The following is a 26198-nucleotide window of genomic DNA, read 5'->3' as shown; positions in this document are numbered from 1 at the left end:
ACTGCTCAGAAGGTCAAGAAAACACATGGTGAACTATTAGCGTCGCCAAGTGAATGTTGCACGAAAACTATGCTCGCATAATCGATGCATTTTCACTACAAATCAAAATGTCATTCACCGATTTTTATGACAGAAGGAAGAGTTAGACTTGTCTCAGTTGTGGATGATGGATAATTTTTCGGAGACCTCCAACCCTGTGTAGAAATGTCTTCAAGAATTGTGAACTGATATTTTTGCCATATTACCCACCACGGGCATAAAGGTTAACAATACTGTACTTACTGGAGGGCCGCTCTTGCCGACATTTCCCTGGTCGCCGACTTCACCCTGTGAATGTGAAATATTGCAATCAATAAATACATGAATACAACAACTGTGATATCTCCCTTCTCTCTCACTGACATGCTTTAAAATCCAAGCACATGTTCCTGTTTCCTGTGTGGTTCTTTCTTTCATCGCAAATGTTGCCATTATCCTTTAATGACAGCCCTGAGAGAATTCCTGAGCCGTCATAATGGACCGCAACACGTTTATTATCCAATCAACCAACCATCATTGTGAAACCTGCAGTATCACTGAGCATTATAAACCGTGAAAGAGCATTTCATTCTGGTGACAGAAACAAAATAAGAAAAGTCTTTACTAGTTTTAAAGACGAGGTCTGTAAACCTCCTAGTCGCATGATTCAAAGCTTAGCTAAGTATATTTTATTGTTTAATAAATGATTCAGTTTGGTGGGTAAGGAGGTCAGACATAACAAAAATATATATTTTTTAAAAAAGGTAAAATTTTAAGTTTTAATTTGTGGAAGTAAATTTTTGAGCTTTACCTTCAGTCCTTCAGGTCCTGGATCACCAATATAACCTTTCCTTCCAGGCCTGCCCTGAAAAATACACAAACTTACAGCATGGAGTTCCAGCACACACACACACACACACACACACACACACACACACACACACACACTTACAGTTGGGCCAGGACTGCCAGGTGGACCCAAAGTACCTTCATCTCCCTGGTAAAAGAAAAAAAAAAACACATGAGGAAACATTTCAGTAAACAATCCAACGATGAGGCATAATAAACACTTTATTTGGGACATGAGGACATTCTTCTGGGGCGGCCAGGGGGTAGGAGAAAGAGAGAGGAAAATACAGCTGACTCTATAAAACTCTTTTGCTTTTTCAATCACACCAGGAGTAACAGCAATGACACGCAACATGCCAAAACACCCACTCAGTTTTCCACCCAGCTGACTGGGAATCAATGTTTTCCTAACACCTACTAACAAGCCTGTATTTGTAATCCCATAATGCATTGCTGGCTTATTATCTGATTGAAATCTTGTTACATTTTTATAACCTTTACTTCAGTGTTGGAAAATATGTATCTATGTGTTAATTGCTTACTAAGAGGTCTGTGTGTGTGTGTGTGTGTGTGTGTGTGTGTGTGTGTGTGTGTGTGTGTGTGTGTGTGTGTGTGTGTGTGAACAGAACAGAACACTAACAGAAATAGCTGTGTGAGAAAAATAAACACAGTTTATCACCTCTGTTCCCTTTGGCCCCAAAGGCCCTGGTGGTCCCCTTGCTCCCTGAACACCCTGCATACACACACACACACACACACACACACACACACACACACACACACACACACACACACACACACACACACACACGTTATTGGTGTCAGAAACTAAGCACAGGACTTTTGCCTCTTCCATCTTTCAATGGAAAACAAATCCACTGGAACGCTGTATGAAATTAACATCCACATGTATTTGTTTCATTACAGTGGTGAACAGAGCAGCTTTACTATTAAAAAACAACAACGATAAAACAACGTCTGTTAGATAAAATTAAGTGTAAAATAATGTCCATTTACTTCATAACATGATCTTCTGGGAGAAAAGCCAAGCGAAGTGTGTGTTGGTTATAAAGTGCAGCAACAGCCTTAAACTAGACTGCATTTCCACAGAGAAAATGCAGTGTGCTTGCTGAGCTGTAGCAGAACAGCTATCATGCTAGCATGCTAAAAGCTAGCATGCCAACATGCTAATGCAACATGCTAACAACTAGCATGCTAACAGTTAACATACTAACATGCTAACAGTTAGCATACTAACATGCTAACAGCATACTAACATGCTAAAAGCTAGCATGTTAACATGTTAATGCTAACATGCTAATAGATAACATGCTAACAGCTAGCATTCTAACATGCTAATGATTAACATGCTATTTGTTAAAATTCTAACACTTTAAGGCTAATATGCTGACAGCTATCATGCTAACAGCTAACAGGCTAACATGCTAATGGATAGTATGTTAACTTTTAGCATGCTAACACGCTGAGGGTGAAATGCTAACAGCTAACATGCTAACAGTTAGCATGATAACATGCTCAGGCGAACTCACTAACAGCAAACATGCAAACTCTGCATGCTACCATGCTAATCCTAACATGTTAACAGCTCTCATGATAACATTCTAATGGTGAACATGCTAACAACTCGCGAGCTAACAGCAGGCATGATATCGTAATGGGTAACATGCTAACAGCTAGCATGGTAACACATGAATGCTTATATGCTAATTGATATCGTGTGTGCATGTAAGTATTCCTAATAAAGTGGCCATTGAGTTGAAGTTGATTTGCTGTCAAAGTCTCAAATGAGCAGATCCTTGCCAAATGCATCATCACCTATGGGGGAAGGGAGGAATGACTCAGTCAAGCCATTGATTAGCAGCAAAATGGAGAAAAAATGGACGGATGAAAGGCAAGACAAAGACGAGTGCGGGTCAGAACCGATATCGTGTGTGTGATGGGTGATTTGGCCTGAGGTGCCGTATGAAGTTTGGTGGATGTGTGGTGAAGTGTTACTGAGCAAAACTCCAGTCATTTGAATGGGGCCAAAAATCAATGGAAGCCTATGGAGGTAAAAAGAGAGGCGTGAAAACCAAGGAAAAGACGAGTGCAGGTCTCAGATGAGGGGATGGATCTGTGCGGGGACTTGGCCTGAGGCATCAAGTGAAGTTTCTTGAAGTTTGGTCACTTGGTTAAAAAAAATGATGGAGAGTGAAAGTTTTTCTCCTGAAACACCATTCATTTTCAATGGGGCCAAAAATCAATGCAAGCCTATGGAGGAGAAAGGGATGAGCAAAAAGAAAGGAAAAATATGAGTGCGGGTCAGAACCGATTGCATATATGTGTCGGGGGAGTTGGCCTGAAGTATCACATGAGGTTTGGTGCATCTGCGATGGAGCGTGTCTGAGTAGGACGATTCAATTCATGAGCCCTATTCATTCTCTATGGGAAAAAACAAAAGAAAAACGACAAGAACAAGAGAACGGGCGCGTTGATCCAAAAGCTGTATACAAGCACACTACACCACTTCGGCCCAGACGTCTCAGAGTTGGAACGGTGTCTCTATTTCGAACGCCCTAGGAGGAGGAGTGGATCCAAAAAAATGTGTCGGAATAAGGCAACTTCATCTCATCTCATTATCTCTAGCCGCTTTATCCTTCTACAGGGTCGCAGGCAAGCTGGAGCCTATCCCAGCTGACTACGGGCGAAAGGCGGGGTACACCCTGGACAAGTCGCCAGGTCATCACAGGGCTGACACATAGACAGCCATTCACATTCACTTTAGAGTCACCAGTTAACCTAACCTGCATGTCTTTGGACTGTGGGGGAAACCGGAGCACCCAGAGGAAACCCACGCGGACACAGGGAGAACATGCAAACTCCGCACAGAAAGGCCCTCGCCGGCCACGGGGCTTGAACCCAGGACCTTCTTGCTGTGAGGCGACAGTGCTAACCACTACACCACCGTGCCGCCCCAATAAGTAAACTTAAGAAGAACAATAGCACACAGCAGCTTGAGCAAGCACACTAATTAGCAACAGTAATTGTGCTTTCAAAGCCTGACCTGGCGAAGCAAGTTTATAACTTTCACAATTTATAGTTACTTTTAGAAGTGTTAGAAGTGGTAAAGGACTTTCATCCTTGCCAACTCTACCGATTCACGTGGTAGTCTACCGATTTTGACAGGTGAATACCACCGACTGATTTTAGTTAAAAAAACTACTGCATTCCAAAATAATCAGTGAACACTGTTGGATTCGCGCTTCTGATCTTGATTCAGCTAGTTTCAGCACAGTGGATACAGGTATGTAGCGTCAAATAGTCATATTGAGTGAAGCCGAGAGCCAATGGAATGGTGTGATAATGACGCTGAATCTAAATTGTTTCACTCCATCGCTCCACTCCATTGGTTCTCGTAATGGTTCCAGCCAATCAACAATGAGGTCACAAATCATGCCAGTGTTTGTAAAACAAACAAACAAACAAACAAACAAACAAACAAAAACCCAAGCAAAAAAAAAAAAAAAACACTCTGGTGATCATGAGTAACAGATTCTCCAAAGAAAAAATGATTTGCTGTGACAAGAAGTTCAAAGCGACTTGGTCATCAGATCATCCAACATCAGGGTAAGGTGAGAAGTCTGCGTTTTGTGAATTACGTTGGTCCGAGTTCCTGATCAATTTTCTTCAAATATGGCACTCAGAATGCAGGAGAAGGCACCATTTTACACTGATTTCGACATGTTTTTGACCCCCTCCCCCCAATGCCTCTGGACCCCCATAGAAGAACATGGCTGCGTCACACAGTCTGATCTACCACTTTTCATTCTCTGGCTGTTGGCAAGTATGGACTTTAATTCTGGGAAAAGCTCAAGTACAGCTTCAAATTTTGACTTAAGTTAAAGTATAATATTTCTCACTCATATAAAATATGAAAAGAAAAGACTCAACTAGGGGCGGCATGGTGGTGTAGTGGTTAGCGCTGTCGCCTCACAGCAAGAAGGTCTGGGTTCGAGCCCCGTGGCCGGCGAGGGCCTTTCTGTGTGGAGTTTGCATGTTCTCCCCGTGTCTGCGTGGGTTTCCTCCGGGTGCTCCGGTTTCCCCCACAGTCCAAAGACATGCAGGTTAGGTTAACTGGTGACTAAATTGAGCGTAGGTGTGAATGTGAGTGTGAATGGTTGTCTGTGTCTATGTGCCAGCCCTGTGATGACCTGGCGACTTGTCCAGGGTGTACCCCGCCTCTCGCCCGTAGTCAGCTGGGATAGGCTCCAGCTTGCCTGCGACCCTGTAGAACAGGATAAAGCGGCTAGAGATAATGAGATGAGATGAAGACTCAACTAGAAAATCATACCTCTTTTTGTTCCTGATGGTCAATTGCCTTTTTCACCAAAGAACATGAGAAACCATTAGCTTGTTGTTGGCTCACATCTATGCTAGCATAATAATAACTCTGACCATAGAGACTAGCTGAATGCTAATAATCACAGTATCACAACTGTCCCACAGTGTACACAGCAATAGACAGATTACAGTGATGAGAATTAGATTTCATTCTCACATTCATTTCAGTTAAAGTTTAGATTTGTTTGGAATTTAGATTCTCCTCAAAGCCATCAGATGCTACAAAGTCACTTTGACTCATCCAGTGTCTGATTATAGAGAAATGTAGTGTTGTTTGAAAATCAAGCAAATAGAAAGTTTTTCTTGTGACCAATTTGAGATTCTGGAATTAAAATGCTAATATTATTTCACAATTATTCACCGAAGGAGGGGTGAATATAACCGAGATGGAGTCGACGTTATTATTCACCGATATTCACTGAGCCTGAGGCAGATAATTGTTTTAATATAAATACACAGGTGATTATTTTTTTAAAAATTGTATGAAAAAAAATTATTTCAAACTTCAAAGGTGACATGCAAATGTAATTAATGCGTGCAGACTTGTGTCACTTATCTATGCTGACTCACATAAAATACTTTGTTTTGAAATCGATAAAATAAATTACAATTCCACCTTACCTTTGAATAGTTTTAGACCAAACTTCATAGCATCTTTAGTGCTTTTAGGAACAACATTTTCTTTCATAATTTGTAATTCTTCCTCACTTACGGTGACGAAGCGATTGGCTGCCGTTTTGCCGAGTCACTTGAGGTGATCATCGAGAAATAGTCTGAATTTCTCGACCAATCAGCGCACACGATTTCCTATAATCACCTGTGTATTTATATTAATAATAAATATTCATCAGAGTCGTGGTAGATCCTGAAAGGTCCTGGGAACACTGGGCATGAGGTGGAAATACAGCCTGGATGGGACACCAGTCCATCTCAGGGCACCATTAACAAATATTATTGAAGAGAAGCATATTTTTATATTTAATGAGCAGACAGAGTCAGAAGTCTAATTTCAGATAGTCTTAGATCAGACTCCACCCTTCTTAGATCACTGCTAATCGCTCCGTGTTCAAGGCCTTAAAATGGCATGCTGTTTCTTTACCTTTGGGCCTGGAGGGCCGTTGGGACCAGGAACACCAATGTCTCCAGGAAATCCCTGAAAATCAAGGAAAAGGGCGTACATGAAAAGACATCTGATAAAACCCTAACTCATAATCTCAGAGTCACATGATCGTTTAGTCATTGATTCATGGAACACAGGTTGATGGTGGATTATTTTTGCAGAGTTGATTTCGGTCAGTTGTTATAAATTAGGGTCAGTGAGTTGATGCTGCAATCATGAGTCTGAATTCTACATCTAATCTCAGTCATTTTATCTGATTCTTGCCCATGGCACCTCAGTGATGAAGGAGACAACTTTTCTCTATATCATCTCTTTCTCAAAGGTAGTCTAATCCCTGTCTAAAACATCTCACCCGCAAGGAGTCTGATCCCTGTCTAAAACATCTCACCCACAAGGAGTCTGATCCCTGTCTAAAACATCTCACCCACAAGGAGTCTGATCCCTGTCTAAAACATCTCACCCACAAGGAGTCTGATCCCTGTCTAAAACATCTCACCCGCAAGGAGTCTGATCCCTGTCTAAAACATCTCACCCACAATGAGTCTGATCCCTGTCTAAAACATCTCACCCGCAAGGAGTCTGATCCCTGTCTAAAACATTTCACCCGCAAGGAGTCTGATCCCTGTCTAAAACATCTCACCCGCAAGGAGTCTGATCCCTGTCTAAAACATCTCACCCGCAAGGAGTCTGATCCCTGTCTAAAACATCTCACCCGCAAGGAGTCTGATCCCTGTCTAAAACATCTCACCCGCAAGGAGTCTGATCCCTGTTTAAAACATCTCACCCACAATGAGTCTGATCCCTATCTAAAACATCTCACCCGCAAGGAGTCTGATCCCTGTCTAAAACATTTCACCCGCAAGGAGTCTGATCCCTGTCTAAAGCATCTCACCCACAAGGAGTCTGATCCCTGTTTAAAACATCTCACCCACAAGGAGTCTGATCCCTGTTTAAAACATCTCACCCGCAAGGAGTCTGATCCCTGTCTAAAACATCTCACCCGCAAGGAGTCTGATCCCTGTCTAAAGCATCTCACCCACAAGGAGTCTGATCCCTGTTTAAAATATCTCACCCACAAGGAGTCTGATCCCTGTCTAAAACATCTCACCCGCAAGGAGTCTGATCCCTGTCTATAGCATCTGCAGCATCTTGGTTATAAGTTGCTTCATCTCTACAAAATGTCCAATTTTTGTCTAAAGCAACTTAGTCACAAAGAGTTCAATCTCAGTCTGTAGCACCTTGACTACACCATGTCCAATCTCTGTCTGTAGCATCACGAGCACAAGAAGATCTATCAGTCTGTAGAACTTCAACCACAAAAAGTCGGATCTTTTTCCTGCAGTAGCTCAGACACAAGGAGTCTGATCTTGGATAGTAGTACCTTAGCCATAAAATGTCAGATCACTGTCTGTAGCATTCAGCTACGATGAGTCTGATTTCCATTTAAAACACTTAATTAACAACAAGTCTGTTTATATCGTTTTAACTACAAATCTCAACTGTCTAAAACATCTCATCCACAGCAAGTCTGATCTCTGTCTAAAGCATCTCATGTACAGTGAGTCTGATCAGGCTTCTCAGTTGCAAGTTTTTTTTTTATTTGTTTTAAGCACTGAAGCCACGAGAAGTCTGATTTCTGCCTAAAACAACTTAGTCACAAAGAGTTCAATGTCAGCCTGTGGTACCTTGACTAAACCAAGTCTGATCTCTATCTTTCACATCACAGGCACAAAGAGACAAATCAGTCTGAAGAACTTCAGCCACAAAAATTCTAACCTTTGTCAAAAGTCTGATCTTTGTCTGTAGCCACAAGGAGCCTGATTATTGTGTAGAGCATCTCATGCACAATAAGTCTGATTTCTATCAAAAACATCTCATTAACAATGAGTCTGTCAAAACCACTCACAAATCTGATCTCTGTTTAAACCATCACATCCACAGTGAATCTGATCTCTGTAAGTCACATTCAGCGACCAAATGTCTGATCTCTGTCTAAACTTATGGCAACTCAGCCATAAGGCATCTGATCTTAGTTTGTAGCACTTATTTAGCCACAAAAAGTTTGCTCTCTGTATGAAGCTTCTTCACCACAAGAAGTACAACCTCTGTCTCAAGCACCACATCCACAAAGAGTCTAATCTCTATAAATCAATCGAATCCAATCTCAGTCTATAGAATCTTAGCCATGAGGATCACTGAATAGCATCTCATCCATAATAAGTCTGATCACTGTAAATCTGTTTTCTAAAAAAGCCTCTGTCTAAGGTATGTTATCCACTGTGAATCCAATCTCTGCCTAAAGCTTCTCATCCACACGGAGTCTGATCTCTGTCTATAGCATCTCATTCACTGTGAGTCTCAGCTTGGTCCTTGCACTTCATCCACAAAAATTACGATCTCTGTCTAAAGCAAATCAGCCTCATTTCTGTCAAATCTATATTTGAGTCTGATCATTCTCAAGAAGTCCAATCTGTCTACAGCATCTCAACCATGAAGAGTCTGAACTTTCTTTAAATTCCATTTTTATTATAAATTCATAATATTATTTCTTAAACATCTCCAAAACAGAACACGTTGACTCTAACTCAGACTGAACCAGACATTACTCTTAGATTAGACCAGGGGTCTTCAATCCTATCCGCAAAGGGCCGGTGTAGCTGCAGGCTTTCATTACAGCCAAATTGGAGGCTCACTTGATTGTTGACTGGAGACGAGGGTGAAATGATTAAACAAGTGAAATCAGGTGTAGCTCCTGCTTGGTTGGAATGAAAGCCTGCAGCCACACTGGCCCTTTGTGGATAGGATTGAAGACCCCTGGATTAGACCTAATTGTGTAATAATTGTTTTTCTCTCTCCACTATCTATAGGCAGAACAGATGCTTTTCATTTTCACCCTCACACTAATATTTCAGCTACTTTGCGTCTGAATACAGTTAAAAAAGAGAGCTTGGTTTCAACCCGAGTGTTGTGTTTACAGAAATCCACTAGATGGCTTGCGTGAGACAACTCCTTCTACACGCAGAAGTGAACTGATCTTCATCCAGCATCTGCAACCCAGATGGAATCACATTTATCCAGACGGAGCCTCGAGAAAACTTTTCCAGCGACAATTATTGAAGAATAACAACCCACTGATGGAAAGTTTAATCTAGACAGAGATGCTGAATAAAGCCTTGCTGTAAAGATGTGCAAATTGCTTCTTATCTACTCATGTTTTCCGAGAAAGACCAGTTGGCATCAAAAACACTGCGCTAATGGAACATCTAATACAGTAACTATCATATGTGTTACTCAAGTGACCTTAAATCATGCTATTTGATTACATCATTCCCCTGAGATCTTATGCTAGCACTAGGCTAATCCCAGAGACCTACAGCCCCAACTTCAATGCAATTACCTGAGCGCTCTTAAATCATTTTTATTTTTATCTTAAACCATCTGCTTAATGTATGAGTCTGTATATTTAAACAGGGCGGTATGGTGGTGTAATGGTTAGCACTGTCACCTCACAACAAGAAGGTTCTGGGTTCGAGCCCAGTGGCTGACGGGGGCCTTTCTGTGTGGAGTTTGCATGTTCTCCCCGTGTCTGCGTGGAGACACGAAACCAGGTGCTCCGGTTTCCCCCACAGTCCAAAGACATGCAGGTTAGGCTAATTGGTGGCTCTAAATTGACCGTAGGTGTGAATGGTTGAGAGGAGAAAACCTCTATAATAATCCAGTAGAAGGCAACAGGAAACCACTACTGTAATGTTCCCTAGAGACTTTGATGGCTCAAGCCATCGGAGCGGCCACGTCACTGTAGTGATATGCCAAAATGTACACTATATTGCCAAAAGTATTTGCTCACCCATCCAAATTATCGGAATCAGGTGTTCCAATCACTTCCATGGCCACAGGTGTATAAAATCAAGCACCTAGGCATGCAGACTGTTTTTACAGTTTGGAGCTGGCCCCTTCCTCTTCCAACATGACTGTGCACCAGTGCACAAAGCAAGGTCCATAAAGACATGGATGACAGAGTCTGGTGTGGATGAACTTGACTGGCCTGCACAGAGTCCTGACCTCAACCCGATAGAACACCTTTGGGATGAATTAGAGCGGAGACTGAGAGCCAGGCCTTCTTGTCCAACATCAGTGTGTGACCTCACAAATGCGCTTCTGGAAGAATGGTCAAAAATTCCCATAAACACACTCCTAAACCTTGTGGACAGCCTTCCCAGAAGAGGTGAAGCTGTTCTAGCTGCAAAGGGTGGACCGACATCATATTGAACCCTATGGATTAGGAATGGGATGTCACTTAAGCTCATATGTGAGTCAAGGCAGGTGAGCAAATACTTTTGGCAATATAGTGTATATATGTATGTTTAAATGTAACCAAAGTAGAGCTGTAATCTTAATGAAATTTCACCACTTATTTGAAAGCGAAGTGATTAAATGACTTTAAAATCTTCTTATTATTATTATTCTTTCAGCTGCTACCGTTAGGGGTTGCCCCAGCAGATCTGTTCCACATATTTGATTTGGCATAGGTTTTTTTTTTCCATACCCAGTGGCTGGGTATTTTACCTAATCTGCATGTCTTTGAACTGTGGGGGAAACTGGAGCATCTGGTTTAGATCTCACAGATGGGGGAGAACATGCAACTTCCACACAGAAAGGTCCACGTCCACCATGAGGTTCAAACCCGGAACCTTCTTGTTGTGAGGCAACAGTGCTAACCACTGCACTACCGTGCCCCCCGATTAAATAGTTTTAAAATACAAGTCCTAAAAACAAGACCAGCTTCACTGTTCACTGTTGAACAGATAATTATGGTATAGGATTTCTTGAACATACACTGTAATAACCAAGACCTGAGAATAACCAAGGAAACAAAATGTTATTCTTCTTAAACTTCTCCAACACTGTTACCTTTTGATCAACTGAAGGGCAAGTCTCACGATTAGACTGATGCTATTCAGGCTTTCCATGTTTCTACTGAGTCCTGATGTAGATCAGTGAGCATGCTAGTGATACTTACCTCAGGTCCAGGAGGTCCTGGTGGTCCTGGGACACCTAGGTCACCTGTTTTCCCCTTTCAAACAGACAAAAAGGATTTATACATAGGTCTATGTGTACACAAATACCAGGAGGTAGTTTGGGTTTGGTGTTGCAACTAGAGCTGATTTGCATGCTATCATTTTTCAACTATTGGCAGAAGACGAATTGACTCATGAACTAAAAGTAAACAATGACTTCTACAGAAGCTTGACAAGTTACAGCAGTGCTCCCTCCTCTTCCAAACCATATTTAAGCTGGGCACTAATCACCGGAAGGTCTGTTTAGTAAAAGGGAGTCGGGGCAACAAAGCTTTACCCAGCACTTTTTCCATAGCATTGTGAGCTGTATTAAAAAAAAAAAAAAAAAAGAATTGGTACCCGGGAGACTAAACAGGTGTTGATAGTGTGCAAAACAATTTGCAAGCTCCAAAAGCTCATAAAAAGAGTGCATTAATTAAGTATTTATGAGGATATCATGTTAAAGACTGGCTTGCATACCATTGGTCCGGGTTTTCCACGTGGGCCTGGTGGTCCAGGAATACCTGTAGCCCCCTGTAGAAAGAGGAACTCTGCTGAAATATTACTGAGCCCAGAAAAATATCAGACTCAAATCTCCACACATACAAAAAGCTAGAATGGTTGGATGAAGACCTGAACGTTAGCCATTGTTCAAAAGAGCTTAAAAACATTAGCAATCAAAACATTTCATCATCCCATTTCCTTACCTTGTCACCCTGGTAGCCATTCTCTCCTGGTTCCCCCTGTAATCCAGGTTCTCCCTAGATCATACAGCGCCACACATAGGTTATAGGCTAAACATGGCATAGCATTTTCAGTTTCAGGGACAGAAATAGCCACATTTTAACTCCGCAGAATTCATCATTTCAGCAAAATATTGCTATCAGCCTGATTGAGGAATTGGCATAAGTGGTAAGTTCATTTCCATGACTGAAATGCAGGGCATTAACAACTACTCTGGTACAAAATTAGCACTGTGGTTACAGTCAGGAAATCATGGTGCTAGGATAAATTCCTGCGCTGGTACATATACTTTTGGATAGGGATGCATCAATACCAGACTGAGTATGAGCATGCGTTTTTGGTACTTGTTCATAATGTATGATATTTTCATAGTTTTGTAGTCTGCATTGCTTTGATCGTCATCACTAATTGAGAAATATTTCCAGATCGCTGTCATTTTGTGTTATGTCTTCATTAGCGTTGCAACATATACCAAGCTTACTATCACCTCTGTTGGTATCTGAGCATTTTTAACGAGTAGGAGGAAATGAGCATGGTATTGGACCTGATACCCAATACCCAAGTGTCAGTATCGATACATCCCTACTTTTAATCAATTTAGCCCTTCATTTAATGGTAGCTACAACTAAAACCCCAATTACCAATAATTAGCCCAAGAGCTGCACTTTTAACATTTATGGATCACTGCAATAATAGAAATATTTAGATCACCTTATCACCTTTCAATCCAGGTGGTCCCACACCTCCAGGCAGGCCCTGTCAATGACAGAAGAAGTGGAGGAGAGGTTTTCAGTATCCACCAGAAAAGTGCGCAGGGACTGGCATAACATGACTTAATGATTGGTCATTACCTGAGGTCCTACAATGCCAGGTAGTCCACGAGGTCCCTCAGGCCCAGGATGGCCCTGAAAATAAGAAAATATTGGTGACAAAAAAGCTCAAATGCTAAGAAATGCTCCTTTATATTGCAGCATAGAATACCCTGGATGAAAGGAGTGCTATAGGGCAGCCATGGCCTGAAGGTTAAAGAACCATCCTTGGGTCCAAAGGGTCCCTGGTTTGCTTCCCCAGACCAGCACGAAAAATGTGAGGGGAGTTGAGTGAATGAACAGCACTTTCCCCTCCCTCTGCATCATGGCTGAAGTGCCCTCGAGCAAGGCACCGAACCCCCAACTGCTCCCTGGGTGATGAAGCATAGCTGCCCACTGCTCTGGGTAAGTGTGTGTGCTCATTGCTCACTTGTGTGTGCATGCGTGTGTGACCAAATAAAGGCTTCTTCTAATTTTAGCATCATTGTAATATTTTGTGTTAGCTGATTGGTTAGAATTAACTTGTACGAGTTACCAAGTAAGGTAGTTTGCCAATAAAGTTCCAGTGCACAAAACTCTGGGTTGTACCTATGACTTGATTTCCTTGAAAATAGTAGCAGTGCTGACACTGCTCTTCACCAGTGCTTCCTGATTCTCAGTCACAGCTAAATTTTCATGAAATTAATGACTTTTTTCACTGCCAGTCTACCATCCTCTGGTCATATATTTCACAAGGAGAAATGCAAATTAACTGCACATTTCTGGTGTAATTGTGGCTTTAGCATGCTAACTGTTAGCATGTTAGTATGCTAACTGTTAGCATGTTAGTATGCTAACTGTTAGCATTAGCATGTTGGCATGCTAGCTGTTCTGCTACAGCTCAGCAAGCACACTTTGCATTTTCTCTGCGGAAATGCAGTCTAGTTATTATTATTATTATTATTCACCCTTTTTTAGATCCACTCCTCCTCCTAGGGCTTTCGAGATAGAGACACCGTTCCAACGCTGAAACGTACGGCCTGATCTGGAATGGCGTGCTTGTTAAAATAGTTGCACTACCCCTTGTTGTTCGTTCGGTATTCCCGTTTTTCGGCAAAATTCCATGCCATTGAAATGAATGGGTAGAACTTTGGAGTGATGATGTCATAAGGAGCTCCTCCACTCTAGACGTTAGAGTGGGAGCAGCAGAAAAAACTGCGATTTTACAGCCAAAATCCATGTTTTAAACCCTGTAAAACCTCTGAATTAAATTGAAAAACATATAAAAGGGTGGAGAGGAGATTTCACTGCGCAAAGCGCAGTGAAATCTCCCTTCAAAATGATGTGAAAGAGACTTTGAGCCAGAGAAGGAGTGAGAGCTGTTGACCAAAGCCATTTAAAACAAGGATTTCAGAGCGCGAAGAGCTCTGAAATCCTTCTTTTAAAACATGACACTGTGTGACAATGTGTATTGGTGGGGATAGTGATTGGTAGGGTTGCCACCTTCTGTGTGGAGAAATAAGGGATGCCCCCAAGCAACCACCCCAAAAAAGTGGGAGGTCAGATATATTCCATTCAGCTAGCATGATATTGAACAAGTCAAAGATGAGTAGCTGAATGGAATATCTCTAGACCACCATAGACCACAAAAAAGCCATTATTATTATTATTATTATTATTATTATATTTAATGGAACAATGATAGATTTTACAAAAAATTGAGGGGGGTGTAATTTACCAATATTGAATGTGAATTCTGATTGAATATAATTAAATTTTCCGTCAATCCAATGTACAAAGTCAAAGTTTTAATAATAAAAATGGTGTAAAAGTCCAAAAAGACTGAACAACCCAACTTCTATACAAGCGATATCCAGGTTGACAGTTCAAGTTCAAAGTTACTTTTGGTCGTAGTTAATTGTTACATTGCAGTTGTTTAAAACAAAAGGGCTTTGCTGAGTGAAGTCCTCTTGTAAAGTCTCAGTCACTTTTCCTCACCTCCAAGTAGAACTTTGACAATATTTCTGCTATTGCTCACTTTTCCAGTTTTTCAATGTCTGTTGGTATGTTTTTCTCTTGCAAACATGCATAAAGAATATCCAGTGACGTTTTGGTAGCCTCTCGGGTGTTCAGCATGTGTCTGTCTCTAAATCTTCAGCATTTAATGAGGCAAACCTCACAGCCATGTTGGTTTACAAACTGTCACTCGCGACTGTGGAAGTTTTACATCTCTGACATGGGTCTTGTCCAGTTTCTCATATATTTAATACAGAAGATTAAATACATGAAGAGTATCCAGGGAAGTTTTGGTAGCCTTTCGGGTGTTCAGCGCATCTCTCTTTAAATCTTTGGCTTTTAATGAAGCAAACCTGGCAGCCATGTTTGTGAAAAAACAGTCACTCGCTAGCGCAGAAGTTTTACGTCTCTGACATGTCTCTTTTCCAGTATTTTGAGGTCTGTTTCTCTTGTAAATATGCATAAAGAATATATAATGAAGTTTTGGTAGCGGCGGCACGGTGGTGTAGTGGTTAGCGCTGTCGCCTCACAGCAAGAAGGTCCGGGTTCGAGCCCTGTGGCCGGCGAAGGCCTTTCTGTGCGGAGTTTGCATGTTCTCCCCGTGTCCGCGTGGGTTTCCTCCGGGTGCTCCGGTTTCCCCCACAGTCCAAAGACATGCAGGTTAGGTTAACTGGTGACTCTAAATTGACCGTAGGTGTGAATGGTTGTCTATGTGTCAGCCCTGTGATGACCTGGCGACTTGTCCAGGGTGTACCCCGCCTTTCGCCCGTAGTCAGCTGGGATAGGCTCCAGCTTGCCTGCGACCCTGTAGAACAGGATAAAGCGGCTAGAGATAATGAAATGAGATGAGTTTTGGTAGCCTTGAGTGTTCAGAGCATCTTTAGTTTCAGTTTATTTATTTAGTGCTTAAACCAAGCACTGAATTAACCCCGTCTTCTCGCTCTCCTGGCCGACAAAGAAATTATGCACATGTGCAACAGAAAAATTGTCATTGGCTCTTCGTGTGTGATGTCATGCTGGTTTGACAACATGCAATATTATAATACTGCACGCTCATTCTTCATTGGGGAGAGCAGTGTAATACACTGAGGACAAGTGATATGGTAACAATATTGCATGCCATCAGTAAACCCACTAGAAGGGAATAGAATACATGTTTTTAATTCCATGGAAAAAAGTGACCCGTATGTATAATATACCATGTTCGTTTCTGAGGAAGTGTGAGGTATAAGGAGTTGGGCCATTCCTCTCTGTATAGTCTGCTCTCTAGCTGCTCGGACACGAGTAGCACCTGCAGCGTGCTGTTTAAGGTCACACAACCCTCCATGTGGGACTGAAAAAGCTCGACGGCAAGCTGTACAGTTTGCCTTGTATTCATCACCAGGGACAGATCTGACCCACTGGTACTCTGTCTCCCATTCAGCCCAATATCTTAATAGCCTCTTATGTTTCACGGGAAGACTTGCAGACATCATTTTAAAACAGGAACTGAGGCGCTACTGCTATGTTTAACTGTACAAGGCGACCGCTGACCTCACATGACCGGCAATTTCACACAGCATGCAGAGCTTGTTGGTCAGGAGCTCACCACTGAAATTAAACACCTTCACTTCACTTGTAGGTTGGATTTTACTTGATGGTATGTTATTTTCAGCACTCTGAAGACCAAGTATAGGCTATGAGACTGTGTCTGAAAATATGGGACAAATTGTGTCCCGTATTGATTTAATACGGATGCAGTATTTTAGGTTCAAATACGGGATGATCCTGTATTATACAGGACAGGTGGCAACCCTAGTGATTGGGTGAGAGAGAGTTGTAGAGAAAGAGAGAGAGAGAAGCAGAGAATGTGGCTTCATTTGAGCAAGCACACTCCAGCAGTTTCTGCAGAGGAAATGCAATCTAGTTTTGACTAACCCTGTATAATTAAATTCCTAGTGTGAAAACACCCTACTGTAGGTGCTTCTAAAGAAGATCAGATGTATTAGATCAGGAGTTGGAACTAAACTCTGAAGGGGCAGAAAATCTACAGTAGCAGGGTTAAGCACCCCAGCTTTACTTAATGTGACACACATGAGATGACAGGCTCATGAGGAAAATTTCAATCCATCCTTTTTTCCATATCATGACAACTACTCTGACACAAATTTCCTCCGGGTCTCAAACAGTACATTCCAAGTTGTCAACACTTTTGAGAAAAGATATAGAGCTGTGCCAAGTCTCTTGCGCAGGATATCTATCACACATCCAATTCTAAAATCACTGCAGGGCTCAGAGAATGTACATTCAATGACAAGCAAGTGGGGTGGTAATATTTTGCCTCCACAAAACATTGTGCTGTATGATTATCTAGACATGCAGTGTTCAAGCAAAATTTGTGAAGCTACAGGTATATAAAAATGACTACCATGGCATGTATGTGATTGGTTAAGCTACAACAGGCAATCTGCTACAGAAGCTGTGGTAGTTTATGTTTAGAAATCTAGTCACAGGACTATGGTCTTTATTAACATTCACTGATACATTCTGGGGCGGCACGGTGGTGTAGCGGTTAGCACTGTTGCCGCCTCACAGCAAGAAGGTTCTGGGTTCGAGCCCAGTGGATGATGGGGGTCTTTCTGTGTGGAGTTTGCATGTTCTCCCCTGTCAGTAAGAGCGCTGAAACCAACAGTGCTAACCAAACTACAAACATGGTTGCCGAAGACTACAATGACCAAGATTCTCAGCGCCCCCTGTCACCGGAGTACTGAATTCAGCTGTCGGTCATTAGGCCAATTACCACCACGCTACTTAAGCCCCTCTCAAACTCTGCCTCAGTGCGAAGTATTGTTCTGCTTTCCCAGTCCATAATGAGCCTTTGTATTCTCTGCCTGATCTCTCGTTATTTGACTCTCATTATCCTTCTCATGTTTCTTCTTCCTGGTTTTGTCTACGTCACTCCGTTTGCTGATCGACCGACCCTCACCTGCCTTCTGACTACGTTATCTGCTTTCCGATTTGGCTCTACACTGTTTGTTCGTTGCTTCTTCCTGTGACTACATCTGTAAGTGCCTGCACTCTGACATCCCCGTGTCTGTGTAGGTTTTCTCTGGGTGCTCCGGTTTCCCCCACAGTCCAAAGACATGCAGGTTAGGCTAATTGGTGGCTCTAAATTGACCGTAGGTGTGAATGTGAGTGTGAATGGTTGTTTGTCTCTGTGTCAGCCCTGCAATGATCTGGCAACTTGTTCAGGATGTACCTTGCCTCTCACCCATTGTCAGCTGGGATAGGCTCCAGCTTGCCCGCGACCCTGCACAGGATAAGCGGCTAGAGATAATGGATGAATGGATGATACATTCTCCCACAGTATTTTTCTGCAGAAATACTTTGCATCCAGAATATGCTCACCCAGCTGACGATCCTTGGACTAGCATATTTGTTCAATTTTAAACCTATGATAAACCCTTGATAACGGAATATTACTTTTCAAATTTACACATCGGGGTCACTTTGTGCTTAATATACTCCCTAGTGCCCCTTGATTAGCATAAATAGTGGTTCAGGTTGTGCATTCATAAATGTCAGTCTGATCAGTCATGACACTGATTCCTTCCATGTGCGGTTCGACGTTCTCTAATTCTGAAGATTAGTCTGGTTCTTATTCTGGAAAATGTTATAGAAGAAGACCACGACAATAAAGCACTAATCAAAAGCAGCAGTGTTCACTCAAGTACTAACCGATTTGGTTTATGGACTCACTGGAACCACCTTCTTCACCTGATCCTAATTCCATACACACACTGACCTTCCCAGGCTTTAATGCATGACTGATCTCGGCAATCCTTTCTGCACAGTGTCTCATGTCAAACGAATAGTTATCTCCAAGGACTCACCATCCTCAGCAAGGAAGGGCTTACAGACCAATTTGCAGCTGTACTATTAACGCTGGCATCCCTCATAGCTTCTTCAGCACACCACCAATAAGGACACGCAGCATGAAAACAGGGCAAGCGGTGCATCTGGAGCACTGAAAACCACAGGAAATGCACAGAAGGAGAACGAGAGGCCCTAATGGCTTGGTGTGATGAAGATAAATCACATGCACTTCATAAAAGTACTATGTCTCTTTCAAATAACAGCCTGTTTAAAAAAAAAAAGTAAAGAGCTATGCAGAGAGAAAAGAAAGCAGAGGCTGTAATAAGATCTTGTCCTTATAAATTCTTCCAGAAATGGTGTGATCCTGAATTGACTGGATGAAGAGAAGGACAAGGTATAGGAGTGTGAAACTAAAGAAAATAGCAGGGTCTGAACATTTCAGAACCTGCCCATGATCACAGAGTGTATCTAACCTGTCTTCTACATCCTTTTGAGCTCTTAAACAGTGGTCCAATGAAACTTATGGGTTTCCCCTCAATGGTCACAGCTGTCATTGAAAAGTCAAGGAATTTTTTTTCCATTGGTCGAACCATATTTCTGTCACAACATACTTCAACCATAACCCAACTCTACAGCAAGGTCAACGCTAGGCAAAACTAACAGCCCAACTGTAGCCTGTCCTGTACAAAAAAAGCTAACCATGGACAAAGCCAAAACCCAACCCGAGCATAAACCTAGGCTAACCTATCTCTAACCCAATGCCAACACTAACTAAAACTTATCCACAGGCCAACCCTACCCTTACAAAAAAGAAGTTTATTCAAGTGTGCTTCTAGTGTACTTCTTTTAAACTAAAAATAAGAGGGTATGCTTTCAGTTTACTTTTTATTTACTTATCAGAGATATACTTAATAAAGTTATACATATGTATACTTGGCTTATACTTAAAAGTATATAGAAAAGTCTAAGTATATTAAGCTTATACTTAAACTTTTGATCAAGATATGCTTAACACTAGAAAAGCACTCGGAGAGCGCAGACCTCCGCCAAGAATCCTTTAAAAAAATCCGGGATCCAGAAGGTGATCCGGATCACCGCCAAAATTTAATGGATTGTTACTTGTGCCCAGTCACACCTCTGGAAAAATTTCAGAGCAATCCGTTCATAACTTTTTCTGTAATGTTGCTAACAGTCAAACCAACAAACAAACCAATGATACCGAAAACATAACCTCCTTGGCGGAGGTAAAAAGTGTAATAAAGTATTAAAATATTTGTGCCTTATGTTTAAGTGTACTTGCCCTGTAGTTGTGCTTCAGCATTGTTGACTCTTAGGTATGTCTGTGGTTCCATATAAGGTTTTTTTTTTTTATTTCTCCTGAGTGGGATAATTAAATTTTATTTATTTATTTTTCTTTAGCACTTAGATGTCAATTTCAGTTGTCATTGCCATGTTTTTATACTTTGGTATTTAATACAATGTTGCTTTAAATTTAGATTTTTAAATTTAGAGACTGTGCCGAGGAGTTTGCATGTTCTCCCCGTGTCCGCGTGGGTTTCCTCCGGGTGCTCCGGTTTCCCCCACAGTCCAAAGACATGCAGGTTAGGTTAACTGGTGACTCTAAATTGACCGTAGGTGTGAATGTGAGTGTGAATGGTTGTCTGTGTCTATGTGTCAGCCCTGTGATGACCTGGCGACTTGTCCAGGGTGTACCCCGCCTTTCGCCCGTAGTCAGCTGGGATAGGCTCCAGCTTGCCTGCGACCCTGTAGAAGGATAAAGTGGCTAGAGATAATGAGATGAGATGAGATGAGACTGTGCCGAGGAGCTCACAGATGTCTTTACAGACATCTTCAACATCTCGTTGAGCCAGGCTGTTGTCCCCACATGCCTCAAAGCCACCACCATCATCCCGGTCCCGAAGAAGCCGTCTCCCTCCTGCTTCAATGACTACCGCCCTGTCGCACTCACTCCCATCCTCATGAAGTGCTTCGAGCGGCTAGTCATGCGGCATATCAAGTCTGCCCTCCCCCCGCCCTGGACCCTTTCCAGTTTGCATATCAGTCCAACCGTTCGACTGATGACGCCATCTCCACTGCCCTCCACTCAGCCCTCACCCACCTGGAGACAAAAGACTCGTATGTCAGAATGCTGTTCATAGACTTTAGCTCAGCATTCAACACAATCATTCCTCAGCAGCTCATTCATAAACTGGACCAGCTGGGACTCAACACCTCCCTGTGCAACTGGCTGCTGGACTTCCTGACAGGGAGACCACAGACTGTACGGGTCAGCAGCAACTCCTCCAGCACCATCACATTGAACACAGGGGCCCCCCAAGGATGTGTGCTGAGCCCCCTCCTCTTCACTCTGCTGACCCACGACTGCACACCAACATCCAGCTCTAATCTCTTCATTAAGTTTGTGGATGACACAACTGTAGTGGGTCTCCTCAACAATGCTGATGAGACAATCTACAGGAGTGAGGTGAGCCGCTTGGCCATGTGGTGCAAGGACAACAATCTCCGCCTGAACGTGGAGAAGACGAAGGAGATTGTTGTGGACTTCAGGAGAGCGCACACCCAGCATGCTCCACTATCTATCGACGGTGCTGCAGTGGAGAGGGTGAGCAGCACCAAGTTTCTGGGTGTGCACATCTCTGAAGACCTGTCCTGGAGCAACAACACCGCATCACTGGCCAAAAAAGCCCAACAGCGTCTGTACTTCCTCCGCAAACTGAGGAGAGCAAGAGTCCCGGCCCCCATCATGCACACATTCTACAGAGGCACCATCAAGAACATCCTGACCAGCTGCATCACCGTGTGGTACGGTGCCTGCACCGTGTCCCGCTGCAAGACTCTGCAGCGCATCGTGAGAGCAGCTGAGAGGATCATTGGTGTCTCTCTCCCTTCTCTAATGGATATCTATAACTCCCGCCTCACCCGCAAAGCCATCAGGATTGCAGGTGACCCCACCCACCCATCTCACAGCCTCTTCAGCCTGCTGCCGTCGGGGAGGAGACTGCGGAGTCTCCGGGCCAAAACCAGCAGGCTCAAGGACAGTTTCTTTCACCAGGCGGTCAGGAGGCTCAACTCCCTCCCTGTTCTGCCCCTCCTCCCCCCTCTGCCCCCCCTTCAGCATCTGACATGTCACCCTCACAGTTTCCCCCCCCAACACACACTCAACGTTCATTAACACACTGAACTCAGGGACTGCACATTTCACTTTACCTCACTCATTTGCACTATTCCGCACTACCGCACCTTAACAGCTATTAGTTTGTTTATACTGCTCATTTCATGTTTACCTGCTATACCTCAAGTGCCCTTGACTGTTTATTTGCTCCAATTTGTGTGTGTATATATATATATATATATATATATATATATATATATAGTGTTTAGTCTACAGTATGTCTAGTTCTTATCTAGAGTGTTTATACTGTTTATACTGCTTATTTCAATTATTCTATTTTTATTTATTGCATTGCCTGTTTGCACCGTGGGTCAGAGAGGACTGAAATTTCATCTGTGCTGTATGTCGAGCATGTATAGCATATTTGACAATAAAGTTGACTTGACTTGACTTAAAGAAAATGAATATGTTCTTAATTCTGAGTATCTGTTGTTATTTTGTGAATTCTTACCTTTATAACTTCAATGTAACTTAAGGTACGAAACACTTAAGTTGTCTACTGATAGTGTGCATGAGGTAAGGGTTAGGGCTAGAAAACTAATAGTATACCTAGAAGGGTAATTGCAGCATACCGTACTTCAAAACTAAAAAGTGGACTAGATGTATATAACCAGTAACTAATAGTATATTTCCAATATGCTATAAAGTATAATTTTATCAACTAAAAAGTGGACTAGAAGTGTGTAATGAGTAAACCAATAGTATATTTCCAGTATACTACAACGTATACTTTAGTAAAGTAAAAAGTGGACCAGAAGTATAAAACAAGTAAATCCATAGTATATTTCCAGTATACTATGAAGCATGCGTTTGTAAACTAAAGCGCGGACTACAAGTTTAGAACTAGTAAACTATTAGTATATAAGTTTACTTGTGGTATACTCGTAGTACAAAATAAAAAAATACTAGTTGTATACTCAAAGTTTACTTCTCTTAGATATATATCTGTGAAGAAACTCAGTCGTCCAGGTACATAGTAATCTGTGGTTGGTTGAAGAGAGCTTCTCTTAGACTTATATACTTTTTATAAACTAAAAGTGGGCCAATTTAGTCCCAAGAAATATTAGATTAATTTACTTACAAGTATACTGTAAGTACATTGATATCAGTATACTTAAGGAAATGTACTTTAACTTTACTTAAGAATACTTAATAAAATGAACTTGAAGTATACTTCTTTTTGATAAGGGTAACCACAGCTAAACCCTAACCCTTTCCCAAATGATTAGGACATTTGAATTAGTCATTTTGTTGCATGGTCCAGTGTTCTTCTCTGAACATGGTGAAAGCTTATCAGAGATCACTGACACTGGAGATATTTATGCTCCTACATCCTCCCAGGCTGACAGCACTGTTGAGAAATAGAGGTGATCATGGAACGGCCAGTAACCTGAGAAACAAGTGCAGCGCAAGCCAAGTATTATTTAAAGATACAATTTTATGACAAAGTAATGGAAAAACTATTAGAAAGCATCTTAGTAAGATGCTGGACCACTACAAGCTGCTAGAAAATTTTTAGTGCACTTTGGCAAAGAAATGTCAAGAACCATAATGTGGGATGGACCACTGTTCTTTCTAAAGACAAGTTCTTCCCACTTGGAGGTTTCAGGATAGTGATGGAGAGCACTAGGATGGTGATGGAAATCTCACCACCATCATAGGCTTCATCATAGGATAAAGATGATCAGTCTGAAGAATGGTGTTTTGATTTGTGGTGACGATTCCATCTAAGGGAACAAATGGATCCAAAACATGCCAGCAAAATTAAATAAATAAATAAACAGAGAATCCCATATGTATGGTTAAGATAATATTGAAGAGTCAGCACACAATGGAAATGGAAACGCAAAGCAACTCCAGCTGTTGAAATGCACTGAATTGTACATCTGAATCTCATAATAAAATGCCTGTGACTGAAAAAAAATCATCACATGTTTAAAAATAAATCACATAGGCCTCTGCCTTTCATTAAAACTAACAAATCAAATAAAATATTCTCTCTGGAAGTGATCAAACCCTGACCATATTCACAATCTGACTGTTCACAGTTCACAGTACCTGAGATTACATCACTGATCACGTTCAATATGGATGTAATCCAAGAAACTGTCATAATTCACACATGCTGACACTGCTAACATTTCTACATCTGTTTTTTTTTCTCCTAGTGTTTTCCAGAGTCTCTGTGAGGGAAAAAATCACGTTAGCCCTTGCCTACTTCATGTGAAAATCAAGATACAGATGCAGCAATTTGGAATATGGCATTACAACCATAATGTCCAAGATGAAGCAACAGATATGTTGAAGAAATGGCTGTTTTGAATGTTTTTTTAAAAAAGGGATTATGGTGGGGGGCGGCACGGTGGTGTAGTGGTTAGCACTGTCGCCTCACAGCAAGAAGGTTCTGGGTTCAAGCCCAGTGGCCAGCAAGGGCCTTTCTGTGTGGACTTTGCATGTTCTCCCCGTGTCCGTGTGGGTTTCCTCCAGGTGCTCTGGTTTCCCCCACAGTCCAAACACATGCAGGTTAGGCTAATTGGTGGCTCTAAATTGACCGTAGGTATGAATGTGAGTGTGAATGGTTGTTTGTCTCTGTGTCAGCCCTGCATTAACCTGGCGACTTGTCCAGGGTGTACCCCGCCTCTCACCCATAGTCAGTTGGGGTAGGCTCCAGCTTGCCTGTGACCCTGTAGAACAGGATAAGTGGCTACATATAATGGATGGATGGATTGATTATGGTGGTGGTGCTGTTACATAATCATCCGTGAAGGAGTCCTGTAGGTCCACCATGTTGTGTGCCTACTTGAAAAATACCAGATGCATCTAATTTGTTGAGTGATGCATCAAACTGACCACTTTGGAATTTGTATATAGGGTTGGTAGTGGACTGACGTAGATGGTATTTTGCTCCATGTGCTTCCCATTATTGCATTTCTAATTGGAACACACTCCATAACAGATGAGAGAGAGAGAGAGAGAGAGAACCAAGCTCAAAGCAGCCTTGAAAAAAGATAGTTTCGAGACAAATCTACTGACTGACCTAAAATGTCTTATAGCAACTAAAACATACACTCAACTGTCACTTTAATAGGAACTTGTTCTTGATTCTAAGATTCCTGTTCTTGGCTGCAGGAATGGAACCCGATGTGGTCTCCTGCTGTTGCATGCTGAGATGCTTTTCTGCTCATCACAGATGTAAAGAGTGATTATATGAGCTGCTATATCCTTCTTGGCAGTTCGAACCAATCTGGCCATTTTCCTCTGATCTCTCTTATCAACAAGACGTTTGTTTCCACCCACAGAACTGTCACTCACTCAATGTTTTTGTTTTTCGCACCATTCTGTGTAAACTCTAGAGACTGTTGTGTGTGAAAACCCCAGGAGATCAGCAGTTTCTGAAACACTCAAACCAGTCCATCTGGCACCAACACCCATGCCACGGTGAAAGTCACACTTTGAGATCACAATTTTTCCCATTCTGATGTTTGAAGTGAACATTAACAAAAGCTCGTGATTTGTATCTGCATGATTTTATGCATTGTGCTGCTGTCAAGGGATCGGCTGATTAGAGAACTGCAGAAAACAGCAGGTGGATGGGTGTTCCTAATAAAGTGGCTGGTGAATGTATAGTAAAACACATATACACTTATGCTTTCTGTTTCAATATCCCATCCCACTGCAGGATTATGAAGGACAACCATATACAGTACCAGTCAGAAGTTTGTACACCCCACTCATTCATAGGTTTTTCTGTATTTTGACTATTTTCTACATTGTAGAACAATACTGAAGACATCAAACACTATGAAATAACATATGGAACATATATGGAATTCAGTGGCGGCTGGCTTTTGTAAAAGTGAGGGAGGAAGGAATGCTTGGTTGAAGGTCACGGGCCCCAATGCGACCGCACCTGCTGGACCGGCTATAGTTACACGCACGGGTTGAGTTGATAATAGTTTTTCCTGAATAATTCATTAACATCCTTTCCACGGTGTCAAACAACTGGCAACAGTCAACAAGTAAAAGAACAACAATAACATTATTTCACAACTATTTACATGGGATATAGCCGTGTTTAAGACAAACATTGATGTTAAGGAATGATTCAGGCCAACTGATTGAGGCTCCCTATTTATATATCAAGTCAATTCTCCGTG

At 42.0% G+C, this 26198-nt stretch overlaps 1 protein-coding gene across 1 annotated transcript in view; it reads right to left on the bottom strand.

Annotated features, from left to right (window-relative positions):
• The window catches only part of LOC132896734 (collagen alpha-1(XXIV) chain), a 286940-nt gene that overhangs the window by 104201 nt on the left and 156541 nt on the right, over positions 1-26198 (bottom strand). The window contains exons 15-24 of the mRNA XM_060937767.1: positions 13041-13094; positions 12901-12945; positions 12153-12206; positions 11926-11979; positions 11409-11462; positions 6368-6421; positions 1547-1600; positions 971-1015; positions 830-883; positions 283-327 (exon numbers count right to left, since the gene is read on the bottom strand). Of these exons, the coding sequence (XP_060793750.1) occupies positions 283-327; positions 830-883; positions 971-1015; positions 1547-1600; positions 6368-6421; positions 11409-11462; positions 11926-11979; positions 12153-12206; positions 12901-12945; positions 13041-13094 (513 nt within the window). The remainder of the gene's footprint in view (positions 1-282; positions 328-829; positions 884-970; positions 1016-1546; positions 1601-6367; positions 6422-11408; positions 11463-11925; positions 11980-12152; positions 12207-12900; positions 12946-13040; positions 13095-26198) is intronic.

This window comes from Neoarius graeffei, chromosome 13 (assembly GCF_027579695.1).
Source record: "Neoarius graeffei isolate fNeoGra1 chromosome 13, fNeoGra1.pri, whole genome shotgun sequence".
NCBI lineage: Eukaryota > Metazoa > Chordata > Actinopteri > Siluriformes > Ariidae > Neoarius > Neoarius graeffei.
The sequence above is the reverse complement of the archived record's forward strand: the minus strand, read 5'-3'. Positions and strand labels throughout refer to the sequence as shown.